At 46.9% G+C, this 15799-nt stretch overlaps 1 protein-coding gene across 1 annotated transcript; it reads right to left on the bottom strand.

Annotated features, from left to right (window-relative positions):
• Positions 1-901: 901 nt before the first annotated feature.
• On the bottom strand, positions 902-15771 carry Coq9 (coenzyme Q9). The gene is made up of 9 exons (XM_027939129.3): positions 15662-15771; positions 13920-14088; positions 12441-12576; positions 5529-5671; positions 5164-5248; positions 3671-3775; positions 2275-2430; positions 1901-1954; positions 902-1654 (listed from the first exon to the last, which is right to left on the bottom strand). Exons 1-9 carry the CDS (start codon positions 15735-15737, stop codon positions 1619-1621), a joined length of 960 nt encoding a protein of 319 aa, XP_027794930.1. The 5' UTR covers positions 15738-15771; the 3' UTR covers positions 902-1618.
• Positions 15772-15799: the final 28 nt, after the last annotated feature.

Raw genomic sequence — 15799 nt, 5'->3', positions numbered from 1 at the left:
CTGAGATAACAGGTGTGCACCACCATGCTGGGCTTATCATCTACAGCTCTGTGTAGTTACAGTGGGTGAGAGCTCTTCAACTCTGCATCCCCAGTGCCTGGTGGTGGGCTCCACAGAGTGTGTGCTCCATTACCAAAGCCCCTAAACAGACTAGAGATGAGTTTAAACGGGGCTTAAAAAAAGTGGCAGCTGCTCATAGAGAAGAGAGGCCCTTGAATAGAACCCAGCAGGAGCTTCATCTAGGAAGCAGAAAAGCAATCAGAAAATAAAGAGAAGTTTGCTGTGGCAAAGAGTAACACCTTTTCCTGAGCCTAGAGGAAGGGCACCAAGGGGGCTCTTACTCCACAGCTCATGCCATCTCAGGGAATTCTGAATTATAGCCATCTGCTAAGATGAGGTGGATGCCCTGAAGGATAAAGGGGAAAATGCGATGTGGAGTAGCTTCTGCAGGAACTTCACAGGGTGTCACAAGGCACAAAGAATCAGAAGTATAGGGGGAAAAAAAACCCAGTGGTAGGCCCAGGAGAAGAGATCTGAGATCTGATTAGCTCCTGACATCCCCATCAATATTCAGCTGACACAGGCAGGAGAGAGCAAAGCAGGAGACAGAGTCAACCAGAGATGCAAAGGAGCCCGGTGAGCACTGGGCTGAGAGCTACAGATGATCACTGAAGTGGTGAGACAAGAGCAGCCAAGACAGCGAGTGGTTTAGGGGGACACCTGTTACCCTCATTTGTCTGATGGAAGACCTGGGCCCAGAGACATGGAGTGGTCCTAGTTATCCAGTGGGGATCAGCACCATAGTCAGAACTCAAGTCTCCTGGCCACTTGGCTCAAGCCTTTTCCGGCGGGGGTCTTGGATATCGATCATGGTCTACATGGAAAGTTCAAAACAGCAAAATGCTTCAAACGTATTTATTATTTTTACAGATTCTAAATACACTAATAATGCTGCAATGCATGCTGGTGTAAGGTGACACCACTGGCCACCCCTGGTGTAATGTGACACACTGTATCACACTTCTGGCCAGGCTGAGCGCCACCACCCAGCAGGCACTGTCTCAGGTGAAACAGTGTAGTTACAGTGAGTGAGAGCTCTTCATCTCTGCATCCCCAGTAGCTGGTGTTGGGTATGGTTTTTGAATGGACCCACAGGAGCCGCTCTCAGGACAGCAAAGGAACACCTGGGTCACTCGTGCCTGTGTCACACTGGGGCTGAGCTGCCACCTGGTGGTAGACTTTGTTTCTGACTTGGGAGTGCCACAGAACATTCCTAGGAAGGTTAGGACAGGACCAAGGTGACTGGGACACCATGACAGGGACATGCAGAGTTTCTGTGGCTTGAAAGCTTGGGTGAGTCTTGTTTTCCAGTCACGCAGTTGTAATGCAGAAAGGCATCAGAAGGCCAGGCCTGGGATCAGGAACTGAAGCAGTGGCCGCATCCCACGTCACAACTATATCACCAAGTGCCCTGGTTTCCAGGTAGCTGCTGTAGTGACTCGAGTCCTCCCGTGTTCTTGGTAACACCCTGTCCCAGGGGTTGCACTCCTTACTTGTTAAAACCCTTTAAATCTACCTGCTCCTTTTCTTCCAGGCACTCAGGGTTCACCCCTTCCTTTCACCGGCGCTGGTTTAGACCTGTCAAGTTCTTGAGCTGATACAGGGATGGAAACAGAGTGGTGAGGTCCTTCCCTCCTCCAGGACTCCAGAGGGGAAGACTGGCGTTTTCCAGGTGGCAGGCCTGGCTCTGAAACGGGCTCTTGACACACACCGGGAGTAAAAAGGGGCATTTGGGATCAAGACTAGGGCTGCCAGTCTTCTTAGTCTTAAGACTACAAAACCATGTGGGGTGACACGTAAGTATCAGAGGGGTAGATGGGATAAGCTGGGCTGTACTCACCGTCACTGCTGCACCCATGAGGCCCTGCACCAGCGCTTCTCCAGTGGACTTCACCTGGAAGGAGTCAGTTGCCCTTAAGCCCCAACATGAACTCAAAGGTGGGACAGATGGGACTGATCAGGAAGCCTGTGACCCCCTGCACTGTGCACTGGAGGAAGAGTCTATGGACAACACAGTTACAAATGGGCAAAGCACAGCTCCTCAGGGCGGGCTAGTATAAGAGAGCTGCTCAGCCAGGCTCCCTGGGAAGGCCCTGGGGACCGTCAGCTGAGGCAGAGAGAGAGCAGGAGCAGAACAGCCAGGTGACCAGCTGTGGCCCAAGGAGAATGAATGCACCCTTTGAAGAGGTTCCTAAACGGCTAGTCCCCAATTACCTGCTTGGCAGTGTGGCCCATGTTCATTGCATCATTAATCCGGTTTTCCAGGAAGCGCCAAGTGTCCTCGAAGTCTGGGGACGAGTCCTGCATCATCACCAGCTCTGTTGTGTTGTAGATGCCAACCAGCACGGCCCGGCGGGTGTACCAGTTAAACTGCGGAGAAACCCCCCCGGGAAAGAGAGTCACCACTGCTTTTGTGGGCTGTGGCGGTCAAGGTATTCCTATCCAAGGCCTTGCTGACTCCCGCACTCTCTCCTGACTTCTTTCCCTCACAGATACACATGGTCCTCTGGACAACAATAGTGTCCCCAATGTGGCTGCACATCAGAATTGTCTGGGGGATTAAAAATGTGAGCTCCTGGCCCCAACCTCTTAAGAGTTTTGAGTCAGTGAATCTGAATTAAGGGGTAGGAGCCAGGATGTCTAATAAACATCTCAGGTGATCTGACTACATCCAGTCCATTTTAGAACTGCTGGGGAAAAGACTAAGTCTTAGGGCATCTTAGAGTCCTGGGGAGGCTCTGCAACCAGTTATGATCAAACCCTAGTGTGTTGTCAGTCCAGTGAGGCTGGGGCAGATCAGGGACAGGTTACAACACCTGGGAAAGGTGAGCATTCAGGTCTCTGGTGACTTGTGTTGGTCCTGGCAAACCACTCTCCAGAGGACCAGCTCAGCTGCTTGGTGTTTTATTCCTTTAATTTCTTTGCTTTCTAATTTCATGTTCCTACCCTCTCTGTTGGTGGTATATTCCCACATGAAGATGTTGATTAAAGCACTTTGTTATAAGTGTGGTGGGAGGATCTGTGGGCCTCCTCATTCTGGATTCCACAAAGTACCATCACATTTTAATTTATTTTATGAAGGTGTACTTTGATTTTTTAATTTCCCACCAGAAATACAGTAGCATTAACAAGTCAGATTCTTCCCTGGTACCTCTTTAAAAGGAATTATTGATCTCTTAGCAAAGCAGGTCAAGATGGGTGGCAGGGAGAGTTTCTCTTTAAGGCAATGGTGTCTACATGGCACCTCCTTTTTTCAAAATCAGTCTCAGCAACGACAGACACTGAAGAACTCTGCTGCAGAATCTACATCTCAGGAGAGGGAGGGAGCATGACTAATAAAGGGCCTCCCAATCCCGAGGCCTCCTGAGATCTCGCACCACCACCGTGCCTGGGAAGGAATAAGCACCGGCTTGTGACTAGAATGCTGGTCCCTGAATGAAGATGACCTACATCCCACTCTGGCTTATTGAGGGATCCTCTTCATGCCTCAGATGGGAATGACTCTTGCAGGCCCCCTGAAGAGACTTGTGATCAAAGATATTTCACCAACTTTTAAGAAGTGCTTTCCCCAACCCTCTCCTAGTGTCCTGTGGGCCTGCAGAAAACTCACATCAGTAGACTGGTCCCCAGCATAATGCCACATGTCATCCACCATGCTGGTCAGCAGGCTCAGGCTGGGTGGGATGTTGTGAGGGAGCAGGAGGATGCTGAGGGCCTGAGGAGAGAGTAACAGGAATAGGTACTGCACAGGCAGCTACAGAATATATAGGGGGTCGGCCCAGCTCTGGTTCTCTGAGATCTGCCCTCTCCACCCAGCGGTGGGAGCTCCTGGCAGTTACCAACCCTGACTAAAGCTGGGAGCCTGGGGCATGTTTTTGTCCTAACTTGGACAAAAATAGATTCTCCATCCCTAATATTTGTAATTGGGAATGCAAACAGCCAAAGGGTCTAGACTGGTCTCTCTGAGTCCTGAGAGCAAGGATGGGAGAGGGGACCTCATTCTGTCACAAAGAGTTAGAGCAGAGGGGAGCGAGGGTAAAAAGCAGGAGAGTTTGGGGTGGTTTCCAGGACATGCCGGGCTGACCCCAGCGCCCAGCAACATCCGGCCCTCAGTGCCCCCCGGCAGCATCACCAGGAATCCTTCCCAGCTCGTCTGCTTAACTCAAGCTGACTTCGGTCTCCTGAAAGCAAAAACCCTTCAACTTATACCAGTGATGGCACAAACCAGGGACCTGGCCATTAGCAGACCTCAGCTCCTCCTGGCCTAACTGGACAAGGTCCTGCCTCTTTATCAACTCTAAAACCCACTGGCTGTGGTCTGATGACAGAGGTCTCGGATGGGCTGGGAAGTTTTCTCTTAGCTAAGCAGCCCTGGAGGAAAAGCTGTGCTCAATCTGGAAGGCAGCTGAGGCCAGGCCCACGCACTTCCACAGCTTCACCTGCAGGGGGCGGGATGACCCCAGGCTGTGACCCCTTCACACCCAGCTTGAGGTCAGGAGCACCATAGGTGCTCACAAGGCTTATGGAAATTACGTGTTCAATAGTCTTCCAGCTGGACTGAGGACACTGGACGTTTAAATCCCTCTCATTTCTAAGGTACTTTGACTGCATTTTCTTAACTCAGAGAATGGCCCACACTGTGACATGCTTTGAAACAGAGGAAAAAGGAAACTTCAGAAAAGGGGACAAAAGCCCTTTCCCAAGCATTGGCAATTGGACAAGAAGTTCCAGTCCTTGAGATGTTAAGCACAACAGGGCTATTATTAAAGTGAAGACGGCTGAAAAATCCCTGACTCTCCTAACCTCTTCCATGGGGTCTTCCTCACAAAGATCTGGTGGCTCACTCAGCTGCTGGGACCCCTCCCCCCCACCCCAGGATGTGATCTAGGCCATTCACATGTCCAAGACTGAGAGAGAAACGGCTCAGAGTCGTTCTTGTGGGCACTCCCAAGCTTGAACCTAGCTTTACTGAGTGTAGTAAGCGTTCCTGGCTTTATGGAGATTAGTGAGCTAACTTCTCAATAATATGCAAGTCCTCTGAGTGAAAGGTACTGAGAATGTTAAGTATTATTGTGCTCTGGGGCCTGGATGTGGACTCTGTACCCGGGGCCAGTGCTCAATGTACGGGATCAGCATTCTCAGTCTGGTTTCCACTGCGTCCCTCAGGAACTGGTCTGTCTTCCTCTTCCTGGAAGAGGGAAAAGAAAACAGTGTGTTTCCAGTTCAGAGGCCGGAACTTGGCCCTACACTGCTTATTCAGCCCTGGGGAGGAGGGTCCCACCAGCTCCTGATGCTGGCCTGGCTAAAGCTGTCAGAGACACGCTACTGGGTTTCAGTTCCCTCCAAGCAGCAGGGCCGTTGGTGCTACCCTCTTTTGGCTCTGCTTGGGCTGGCTTCCGGGGACAGGTGGTAGGGCCCGAGTCCCCATCCTTAGCTGCCACTCTGAACAACAAAGCCAAAGGACTTACTCTGCCTGGCCCAGCTGCACCAACTTCTGCTCCTCTTCTAGTATGTGGGCGAGCCGAGCGTTGCATTGGGTGACAAAGTGCAATATCAGCTCACTGCCATCGTTCCCAAACATGCTGGCTGCTGCACTGGACAGACCCAGAGACTACAGAGGGGAGAGAGAACACAGAGAGGTGGGCAGGTGTGGCAGACATTCATCGCCTGTGCATCTCTAATGCCTCTCCAGAAGCAAGGCCTTGACTTTCAGTGAGACTCCACATTCCTCGCCCCAGGTCCCTGTGATTTTGGTGAAACTCATCACCACCTGTCTCTCCACTGTCCACAGAGCCCCTTGGTGTGTGTACCAAGCACATGTTGGATGACCAGAGTTCACTGACCAGCATAGGGATGGGCACAGCACTACATGCAGGTCCTGGGTCCACCGTAGCACTCTCCCTAGTACTGAGGGAAGGTACTCTTCCTGCTGACCTTCTGCACCACCTTTACTCTTGCATGGGTGGCCCCTGCTGGGAAGGCAGCTCAGAGAGGAAAGCAAAAAGAACACTGGCCAGGGCTACTTTCAGACTATTCTGTATTAAAATGAGCCAAAACATCCTCTCCAGCTTAAGTCAGTCAGAGTCATAAGTCGGTCATAAGTCAGTCAGAGTCAGAGTCGAGCTCTGGTCTGGCCATTGAAACCTAGAGCCCTAATACCTCCAGGGGGTCTGGGAAGGGCACTCATTCCTCCCTTCCTGACCCCTCTTTTGATTTCCTGTATCTGCTGGAAATTGGAGCGGTCAATGGTTTAAAACAAATTTTTTCATAATGAGTTGTCAAGGAGTTAACAAAACCACAGAAATTTTGTTATTCCTGATCTACAGCAATAATTGAGCATCTACTGAAAGCAGAACACTGACAGCAGCAGGGACAGATGGCAGGAAAAGAACACAAATATATTAAATATGAATTCCTACTGTTGGGAGGAGTTAGCACTCTCTTTTGGAGGAGTGCACAGACTCCATAGAGGACAGTCTGACAGCAGCCTCGATGCTGATGGTGACTTCATGCACGCCACCTGCCAGGGACACCCTGAGCACATTACGTGGTCTCTGCCCCTGCACAGCAGCTCTATCAGCTGGGCACCACTGTCACTCACTCTTCATAGAGCGTGAAGCTCTGACACACGAGGCTGCTCTGTCTCCAACAGGGTGTGAGCGTGGGCCACATGTGACATCCCTGCTGGCTCCTGCACTGTGGGGCTGGCACTCTGCAAACACATTTCTTGTCTGCTTCCTGTTGCTTGAGGTTCCCAGGAGCAGCACCCCAGGGAAGTCCTTCAGCCTGGAAGCAGTAATTCCCTCCAGGAGCAGCAACACAACTGCTGAGCCTGGTGTGCAGTTTTCCAGCATGTGCAGAACAAGCTTCATCAAGCCACATCCTCGTCCTGCCCTCCCAACTCAGGTGGCAGCCCCCAAGGACCCTCCCCCCAAGCACAGAGACACCTGTGCCAGCTAAGCAGCGCCTCCTCAGAGGCCCGAGATTCCTCCCACGTGGGAACTCTCCTTCAATCTCCTCTTTTCAATAATTCCAACTCTTCCTTTTGTTTCCTTGGCCGGATGAAGTTGCTTCCTGCGGCTGCCACCTCCATGATACCCTTCTTTCTATCCTTTCCATTACCTGGTTACTGATACTAGTTAACAACTCTTTCTATTAAATTCTATTCCAATAATTGGCAAGTTATGGTCTCCTAACTGAATTCTGAGCAATATATTCCCTGAAAAAGCAACTCCACCTGAAATTTGTCCTAAGGAAACTAATCAGAAATGTACTATGTTGTATAAATAAGTTTACAATACTAAAAAATCGGAAATACCCAAATGTTTGACAACTGAAGTCGAGTAAATTCAGTAGGTACTCTGCGGCCACTAAAAAAGAAGATGCACAGAAGAGTTACCTAGAATATTCAGCATAATCTGCTGTTTCCACACGACCTGTTACATTCCTTTCTTCTACTTTATTCCATCACTTTCTTTTAAACCTTCTCTACCCTCAAACCTCTGCCTCCTCCCACTCTTTCCTCACCTCAGGTTCAAGATGCAGCTACGCCTACTTCACAGAGAAAACAGGGGCCATCCTCTGGGAACCCCCTTAGTGTTCTAGAAACCAAGCCTGCAGCTGTCTTTTCCAGCTCTGTGCTCACACATTCACGGTCAGTCCTTCTGTTTTCCAGAGGTCAAGTCCTTGCCTTGGAGGCATCTGCTGCTTTGGATTTTGCCCATCTTCTCCCTTCCCCCTTACCTGTTTCTGTGCTCTTCCTGTGGGGTCCAGTCAGGCTCAAACTTCCACTCCACCCCCCTGCCCGGCCAAATGCTTTGCTACTTCCTCACCTTATCAACCCATCCCAGCTGGTTTCTGACCCAGGTCTTCACCCAGTGACAGTTGCCACTGAAGCAACCAAAGTTTTGTGGCTCAGTCTACCCTCTCCTGCTCTGCCTCCCACAGCCAGGACACTCTAACCAGTACTTAAGTGGCTCGCTCTGTCCCACTCTCCTCTGTCATGTCAGATTTCCTTGAAGGTCTATGGTCCTCTCTCTCATCACATTACTCCCTTGCCTTGGACAATCTCGTTCACTTGCACAATTTAATCATGACATACACATGCCGGCCATGCCTGAAGGCCCACCTCTAGTCCAGCTAGCTCCTCCAGTGCCAGGGCTCCGTGCCTCCTCCAAGCAAATTCAAAAGACAAAAGACCTGTCACACTTAGCACAGATCAAGACTGTATGGTCCTTCCCCAAACCTGGCCCTCTGCCACTGGTTCTCCTCTCAGAAGCCACACCACCATGCACCCATGCATGACAACACTGGTACCACCATCCTGTCGCTTCCTCCCATGTCCAGTCTACCACCACACCCACCCACTGGTCTCCCCTTCACTGCCAGTGCTCTAAACTGGGTCACTTCATCTCTTGTGGATGACTGGCTGCAGATTCTCTCTGCCTCCAATCCATTTCTACCCAGCGATATTCTGAATTGCCAATGTGACCTCACATCTTCAACTGTTCTTAGAGTAAAAGCTCCTTAACGTGACCTCGCAGCCTTGCCTGACCTGGCCCCCATGGGCCTTCCTCAGTCCTACTCCTCCAGGCACCTCCTTCGCTCCACGCTGGTTTCCTCAGGCCCTTCTACGGCAGTGTTCTTCTCCTCACGTTGCACATGCAGTTTCCCTATCTGGACTTAGCCATCCCCATCCCCCTCCAAAACCAGAGAAAGTCTACTTGTTCATCAACACAAGATCCTTTCAGAGTCTTCAACTGCATGTCCCAATAGCACCTCTTCTTGGCAGCACTTGTCATATTTCATAAGTCTACACTGTGTCTATTTGCTTAATGTCACAGACTTGGAAACTCCACAGGCAGAGACTTTGTCCACTGTGACCACTGTCATGTCCCTAATAGAGTGCCTAATGCACACTACTTGCTCAATAAATAATGATTAATAAAGTTCTTTTTTTTAAATTGAAAGAATAGGCATTGAGCTGGGCACAGTGGCACATGCCTATGATCCCAGTGGCTCTGGAGGCTGAGGCAGGAGGATCTTGAGTTCAAAGCCAGCCTCAGCAACAGCAAGGCACTAAGCAACTCAGTGAGACCCTGTCTCTAAATAAAAATACAAAATAATAGGGCTGGGGATGTGACTCAGGGGTTGAGTGCCCCTGAGTTCAACCCCCAGTACAACACAACAACAAAAAAGAACAGGAATTGAAATACTGAAAAGAGGCTCTCTGGTGTGATCACAGGTGCTTTATTTTCAAATTCTTTTTTTTATACCTGTTTGTACTTTTCAAAGTTTTCACAATGAATTAATAACATGCTTCATAGAACTAGGGAAAAAAACCCCAAAACCAAAATTGCCATACTTGATTTCAAATTATACTACAGAGCTATTGTAACAAAAATTGTTTGGTATTGGCATAAAACAGACACACAGACCAATGAGACAGAATAAAAGACACAGAGATAAACCCGCACATCTACAGTCATCTGATCCTTGATTAAGGTGCCAAAAACATGTTGGAGGAAAGACAGTTTTTTAAACAAATGGTGCTGGGGAAACTGATTATCCATACATAGAAGAATAAGACTAGATCCTTATCTCTCACCCTACACAAAAGCCAACTCAAAATGGATCAAAGACCTAGGAATTAGTCTAGACACTGTGCAACTCCTAGAAGAAAACACGGGGTTCAAAGCTCCAAAATATAGGCACAGGCAATAGCTTTCTCAATAGGACTCCTAAAAGCAAGAATTAATAAATACAATGGCATCAAATTAAAAAGCTTCTGCACAGCAAAGGAAACAAGAATGTGAAGAAAGAATCTACAGAATGGGAGAAAATCTCTGCTAGTGACTCTTCAGACAGAGCATTAATATCCAGAATATATAAAGAATTCAAAAAACAGGGGCTAGGGCTGGGGCTTGGTGGTAGAGCACTTGCCTGGCATGTGTAAGGCACTGGGTTTGATTCTCAGCACCACATGTAAATAAATAAAATAAAGTCCATTGACAACTTTGAAAACATTTTTAAAAATTCAAAAAACATCAAAAAAATAATAAAAACAAAACAAATAACCCAATTAATAAATTGGCACGTAAACTTAAGACACCTCTCAAATGAAGAACTATAGATAGCCAAAAATACATGAAAAAATGTTCAACATCATTAGCAATTAGGGAAATGCAAATCAAAACTACACTGAGACTTCATCTCCAGTAAAAATGGCAGTCATCAAGAAGACAAGCAATAATAAATGGTGAGGATATAGAGAAAAAGGAACCCTTTTACACTGGTGGGATTGTACATTAGTACAATGTACAATCTAGAAATCAATATGGAGGCTCCTTAAAAGACCACACAAGGAACCACCATATGACCCAGCTATACCACTCCTGGGTCTTTATCCTGAAAAATTAAAGTCAACACACTGTAGTGATACATGCATGCCTATGTTTACAGCAGCATAATTCACAACAGCCAAACTATGGAACCAGCCTAGGTGTCCCTCAATGGATGAATTGATAAAGAAAATGTGATACACACACACACACACACACACAATGGAGTTTTATTCAGCCATAAGGAAGAATGAAATTATGTCATTTGCAGAAAATGGATGTAAGTTGGGAATATTATGTTAAGGGAAAGTCAAGGGTTGTACATTTCCTCTCATATGAGGAAGTTAGGAAAAAGGAAAAGAAAGGTATGTGTGGGTGTGTTTCTTGAAAATCAAAGGGAGACCAATAGAGTAGAGGAAAGGGGCCAGAGAGGGAGAGGAGGGGAAGGGAAAGGGGAAATCCTAGGGAGTGACATTAGCCAAATTATATCACTGTATCATGTGCATGTATGGATATGCAGCAATGAATCTAAACATTACATGTAATTTTTAAAATATTTTTTAGTTATACATGGAACAATATCTTTATTTCGTTAATTTATTTTTATGTGGTTTTGAGGATCCAACTCAGTGCCTCACAATGAGCATATGGTGGAATCTGAGTTTACAAATTCTACTTACATGATTTCTATTACCAAATGTTCTCTTCTGAGAGAGTGATAGACAAGAAACAACAGATCTAAGTAAAGCAGCAAACTTGCCCATCATCCAAGAGGCCCTGCATAGGATAGTATCTGGCTTTGCTAGATGATTCTGCACACATGGCCTAAACTAAAAATAGACTACTAGAGGTAGTCTATTTCAATGCATGAGTAAATGCTGTTAGACCTACTGAAAGAAATCTGGTTTTCACAGTGGTTCCCTCCTGGGGGTTGACACCATATCTTATTAATTCTAAGATGCACATATATTTTCTATTAATAAAAAAAATCAGTGTGAATCACAGAATTGATGATGTGTTAGTCAGCTTCCTGTTACTGTGACAAAATACCTGAGAATAACAACTTAAAGGAGGACAGGTTTATTTGGGCTCCTAGTTTCAGAGGTTTCCGTGCATGACTGGCTGGCTCCATGGCTTTTAGGCCTGTGGTAAGGCAGAAATATCATGGCCCAAGGGCATGGCAGAGGAAAGCTGCTCACCTCTGGGCAGCCAGGAAGCAGAGAGTGAGGAAGGTGTAGGGACAACATATTCCATCAGTAACCCCTTCCTCCGATTAGGCCCCACCCCCACCAGTCTCCATTACCTCCCAACAGCCTGTTAATTATGAATTCATTGGTGAAACCAGCCTTCATGATCCAATCACTCCCCAAAAGCCCCAGATCTGAACATTGCTGTACTGGGGATCAAGCCTTCAACACATAAGCCTTTGGGGGACATTCCAGATCTAAATTATAACTTTGTGTCAGTTTAATAACAGCATTTTTATTTTTTATTGATACATTAAAAATGGTGCTTCTTACAAACAATGGCATCTTAGAATCAGTGAAATGTGGTAATTTTGATCACAGATAATGCCTGCTTAGCCAGCTACCTTAGACCATAATGCCGCGTATTATTTTTGTGATTGAATTCTGGGTGGATGATTTCTTTTTTTTTTTTCCTTTTTGGTTCAATAACCCAGGGGCTGCTTTACCACTGAGCTACAAAATCCCCAGCCCTTTTTATTTTTTTATTTTGAGACAGGGTCTCCCTACGTTGCTTATAGCCTTGGTAAATTGCTGAGGCTAACATCAAACTTGCAATCCTCCTGCCTCAGCCTTCAGACTCGGGATTACAGGCATGTGCCCAGCCTGCTACTCTTTTTATAATTAAAAATAAAGCCGTATCCACCCTGTTGGGAAACAAACCCCAAAACCTAGACAGTCTTTACCTGTGAGAGGCTCCAAGTTGGGCTGGTAGAGGGCATGAAGCCCTCTGTCGCCTTGAGGGACTCCTCCTGGCTGATCTGGGTCAGGCTGCCCCGCCCTCACCTATACACACCTGGGCTCCTTCGGCAATAGCTTCTGCGGTCCACCCATGGGCAGGCACAAACTCCAGGGCTGCCGTCAGGATGCGGTCCTGCAATTGCTCCTCACTCTCGTGGTCCTCCTCCTCCTCCCCGCTCTGGTCAGTGTATCTGAAATGTGGGAACAGTGCCCAGCACACTTTATCTCACTCTCTATCGCCTGGAGTGCAAAATGGGCCTGATCAGAAGCCATAGGCTCTGGGTCTCCTCTAAGCACATGCTGGCAGGACATTTACTTCTGTTAGCATGAATGTCGCACTGCCAGCACAGTAAAAATCCCATCATCCTTCCCCTGACACACAGCCAAAGAAAAGGGACCAAGTGAGTTGAGGTCTCGTGACATGAAGGCAACGTTCCCACAGCACCCTGGGCTTCCCTGTTTCCAGCCCTCAGCACACTGAGCTCAGAGTTTCGTTCCCAGTATCTGCAGCAGACTGTAACTCCGTGCCCCCATAAGGTAGAGACAATAGTGTATCATTCATAGGGCTGACACATGGTAGATTCTCAAAAAAATATTTGTTGAATTGAAATGAAAAGATTTTCATTAGGAAACCAGAAAAAGATGAAGAAGAACACTCTAACTTCACATCGAGGAACATTCGATTTTCAATGGTAGGATTAGGAAGAAAAATCAAATCTAGTGGAAAGGTAAATCATTATTATCTTTTTGAAAGGTAATTTGGCCTCACATATGTAAGAAGACTTAAATGTAAATCTCTTTTGACTCAGTGCTCCCATCTTTAAGGAAAGTTGACACAGTTTATCACATAATCTTTCATATAACTAAAGGAAACCTAAATAGTCATCAATTTAGGACAGGTTAAATAGATTTTGGCCCATTCCTTCCTGGAATGTTATACAATCACTAAAATAAACTGTGAGGGGTTATTAAAAGTGTACTGTTGAGCTGGGCATGGTGGCACACACCTGTAATCCCAGCAGCTTGGGAGGCTGAGGCAAGAGGACTGTTGAGTTCAAAGCCAGCCTCAGCAATTTAGTGAGGTCCTAAGCAACTCAGTAAGACCCTGTCTCTAAATAAAATATAAAAAAAGGGCTGGGGATGTGACTCAGTGGTTAAGTGCCTCGGGATTCAATCCCCAGTACCAAAAAAAAAAAGTTACTGTGGAGTGAAAAAACAGGTTCTGAATAGCATATAGAATGAAATCAATCATTTATTATATACACAGATTTATGAAACATGCTTAGAGAAATACCTGAAGGCAAAAATGTCAGCAGGGTTATCTCTATGTGGGGTTTCAGGTAATTTTTGCAACTTCTCTGTATTGTTCAGATGTTTTAGAAAGCACGGGCACCATCTTTATAAAAACAATAGGTTCTTTTCAAAGACAGCTGACAGAAGGTGAGGAGGGGGATGGACAGGAGCCTGAGCCAGGAAGGGACAGATAGAACCAAGCAGGCAAGGTAGCCACAGACAGGTGGGTTCTGGTGCCTACCTGGGAGGTATGCGAGGAGACTCTACATCGGGTTTTTGTGCCCCTGGTGGCTCAGAATGCTGCTGAGAAAAAGATGGGGGAGGCTGTTGCTTCTGCTCCTCGGAAGACCTGAACCCCAAAGCTGAAGCATGGAAGGCACGTGGCACCAGGAGTGTTCGGCAGCGGGACACTGAAACAGAAACTGGGCTGTCAGGATCTTGCATCAAAGAAGACCCTTTGAAACCTAGAGATGCTAAAAGAATGGGGTTGAGGAAATATAGGGCAGAAACACCTCGACAACCACTTATCCAAGTGTTGGATCACACGCAAAAATCTTGTGTAAAATGGAACCTTGCGACATGATGTGTTGGCAAAAACAGTGAGCCAGGAGGAAAATCCTACCTGGCTTCTGGGCCTGTATCTGCATTTGTCAGCTGTGTGGTAATGGCAAACCATTTCACCTCACTGGACAGATTCCAAAATTTTCCTTTCTGCAAAGTTGTTATTGATTAAAATCTGTCCCAAATCCTTTAATTAGTGTCTGGCTTTGTTTATCTTTGACAGATCTTTCGGTTGTTATTGCCTAGTATTATTACATTAGCAAACTCTATCAAGCCACTGGTGCATGGCACAAGTCCGTAATTCTAGCCACTAAGGAGGCTGGGGCAAGAGGATTACCAGTTTGAGGCCAGCCTGGGAAATGGAGACCAAAAAAACCCCTCCAAATCACTATTGTTTTGTTGATGGATACCTGGGATGATTCAAATTTTGACTGTTATGATTAAATGATTATGCATATACTTGTACAAACCTTTTTGTACACACATGCTTTCAATTCTTTTGGATAAATATCTTAAGGGTAGGTCATAGGCATTACTTTTACTAAACATATTACTAGAAATTTGTATAAAAATGACAAAAAGGCACTCATTAAAAAAATCTATAGAATTCAGGGAACAATGAATTCAAAAGAAACAGAATCAGTATCTCTCCCTCATTCATATATATATATATATATATATATATATATATATATCTTAGTGGATAAACAGAAGTATCCATAAAACTTTGAAAAAGAGGAAGATTCCAAAATATGTCGGGAATTACTGCAGCTCATGAGAAAATTTTAGGTGAAATGCCAAAGAATATTTCATTAGCTATATATTTATGTTAATGGGTCAATCCATACTATGTTCTATTTGTGGCAAATGATATCAGTTTTCCACTTATGACAGTGATATAAAGTAAATGTCTATTTTTAGGATACTCAGATGTAGAAATAAAATACTGTGCACATAGCGGCAAAGGTGGTAAAGAGAATGTCACAGAATTAGTGAAGTGCTGGGGAAATGACTGACTTTTAGAAAGCAACAGACTGGACGCTCTCGGTCCAACTGTCCCTCAAGTGATCCGGTCTTGGGATCAAAGGCAATGGACTTGGGAATAGGTCCGCGGCTGACAGTTCTGCAACAGACGAGCAGCGTGATCTGGACTCACTCAACCCTCAGAGGCTCCGCGAACTCCGTGAAATGGGAGTGACAGTCCCTGCCCCGGGGCTCGCGCCCCTAACAGCTGCAAACTGGAGACCGAAGCGGTTAAACGGACCGTTCAAGCTCGAAAAGCTGGCGACTCCGCGCCGATGTCCTTCATCTCACCTTGCTCGCGGGCCGCCACGACGGCCTCTTCCGCCCCCCACCCAGGCCAAGCCGACCTCACTCCCCATCCCAGTTCTTCCCCGCTCCCGGGCTCGGCCGCTCCCTCACCGGGCAGGCACCGCAGCTGTAGGAACCTCCAGCCTGCCTTGCCCAGCACACCCGACGCTGCCGCCGCCGCCGCCATCTTGGGAGCGGGCACGCACGCCGACGACTTGACGTAAAGGGAAACGCCAGGTCGGCTGCGCA

Source organism: Marmota flaviventris, chromosome 18 (assembly GCF_047511675.1).
Source record: "Marmota flaviventris isolate mMarFla1 chromosome 18, mMarFla1.hap1, whole genome shotgun sequence".
NCBI lineage: Eukaryota > Metazoa > Chordata > Mammalia > Rodentia > Sciuridae > Marmota > Marmota flaviventris.
The sequence above is the reverse complement of the archived record's forward strand: the minus strand, read 5'-3'. Positions and strand labels throughout refer to the sequence as shown.

Bases quoted from the DNA above. Each gene is read 5' to 3' on its own strand.
- Coq9 (XM_027939129.3), bottom strand. From the start codon at position 15,737: ATGGCGGCGGCGGCGGCAGCGTCGGGTGTGCTGGGCAAGGCAGGCTGG. The intron at 14,089-15,661 runs GTGAGGGAGCGG...TTTCTGTTTCAG, and splicing joins ACAGCTGCGGTGCCTGCCCG to TGTCCCGCTGCCGAACACTC. The intron at 1,655-1,900 runs GTGAGTACAGCC...TCCCTGTATCAG, and splicing joins TCATGGGTGCAGCAGTGACG to CTCAAGAACTTGACAGGTCT.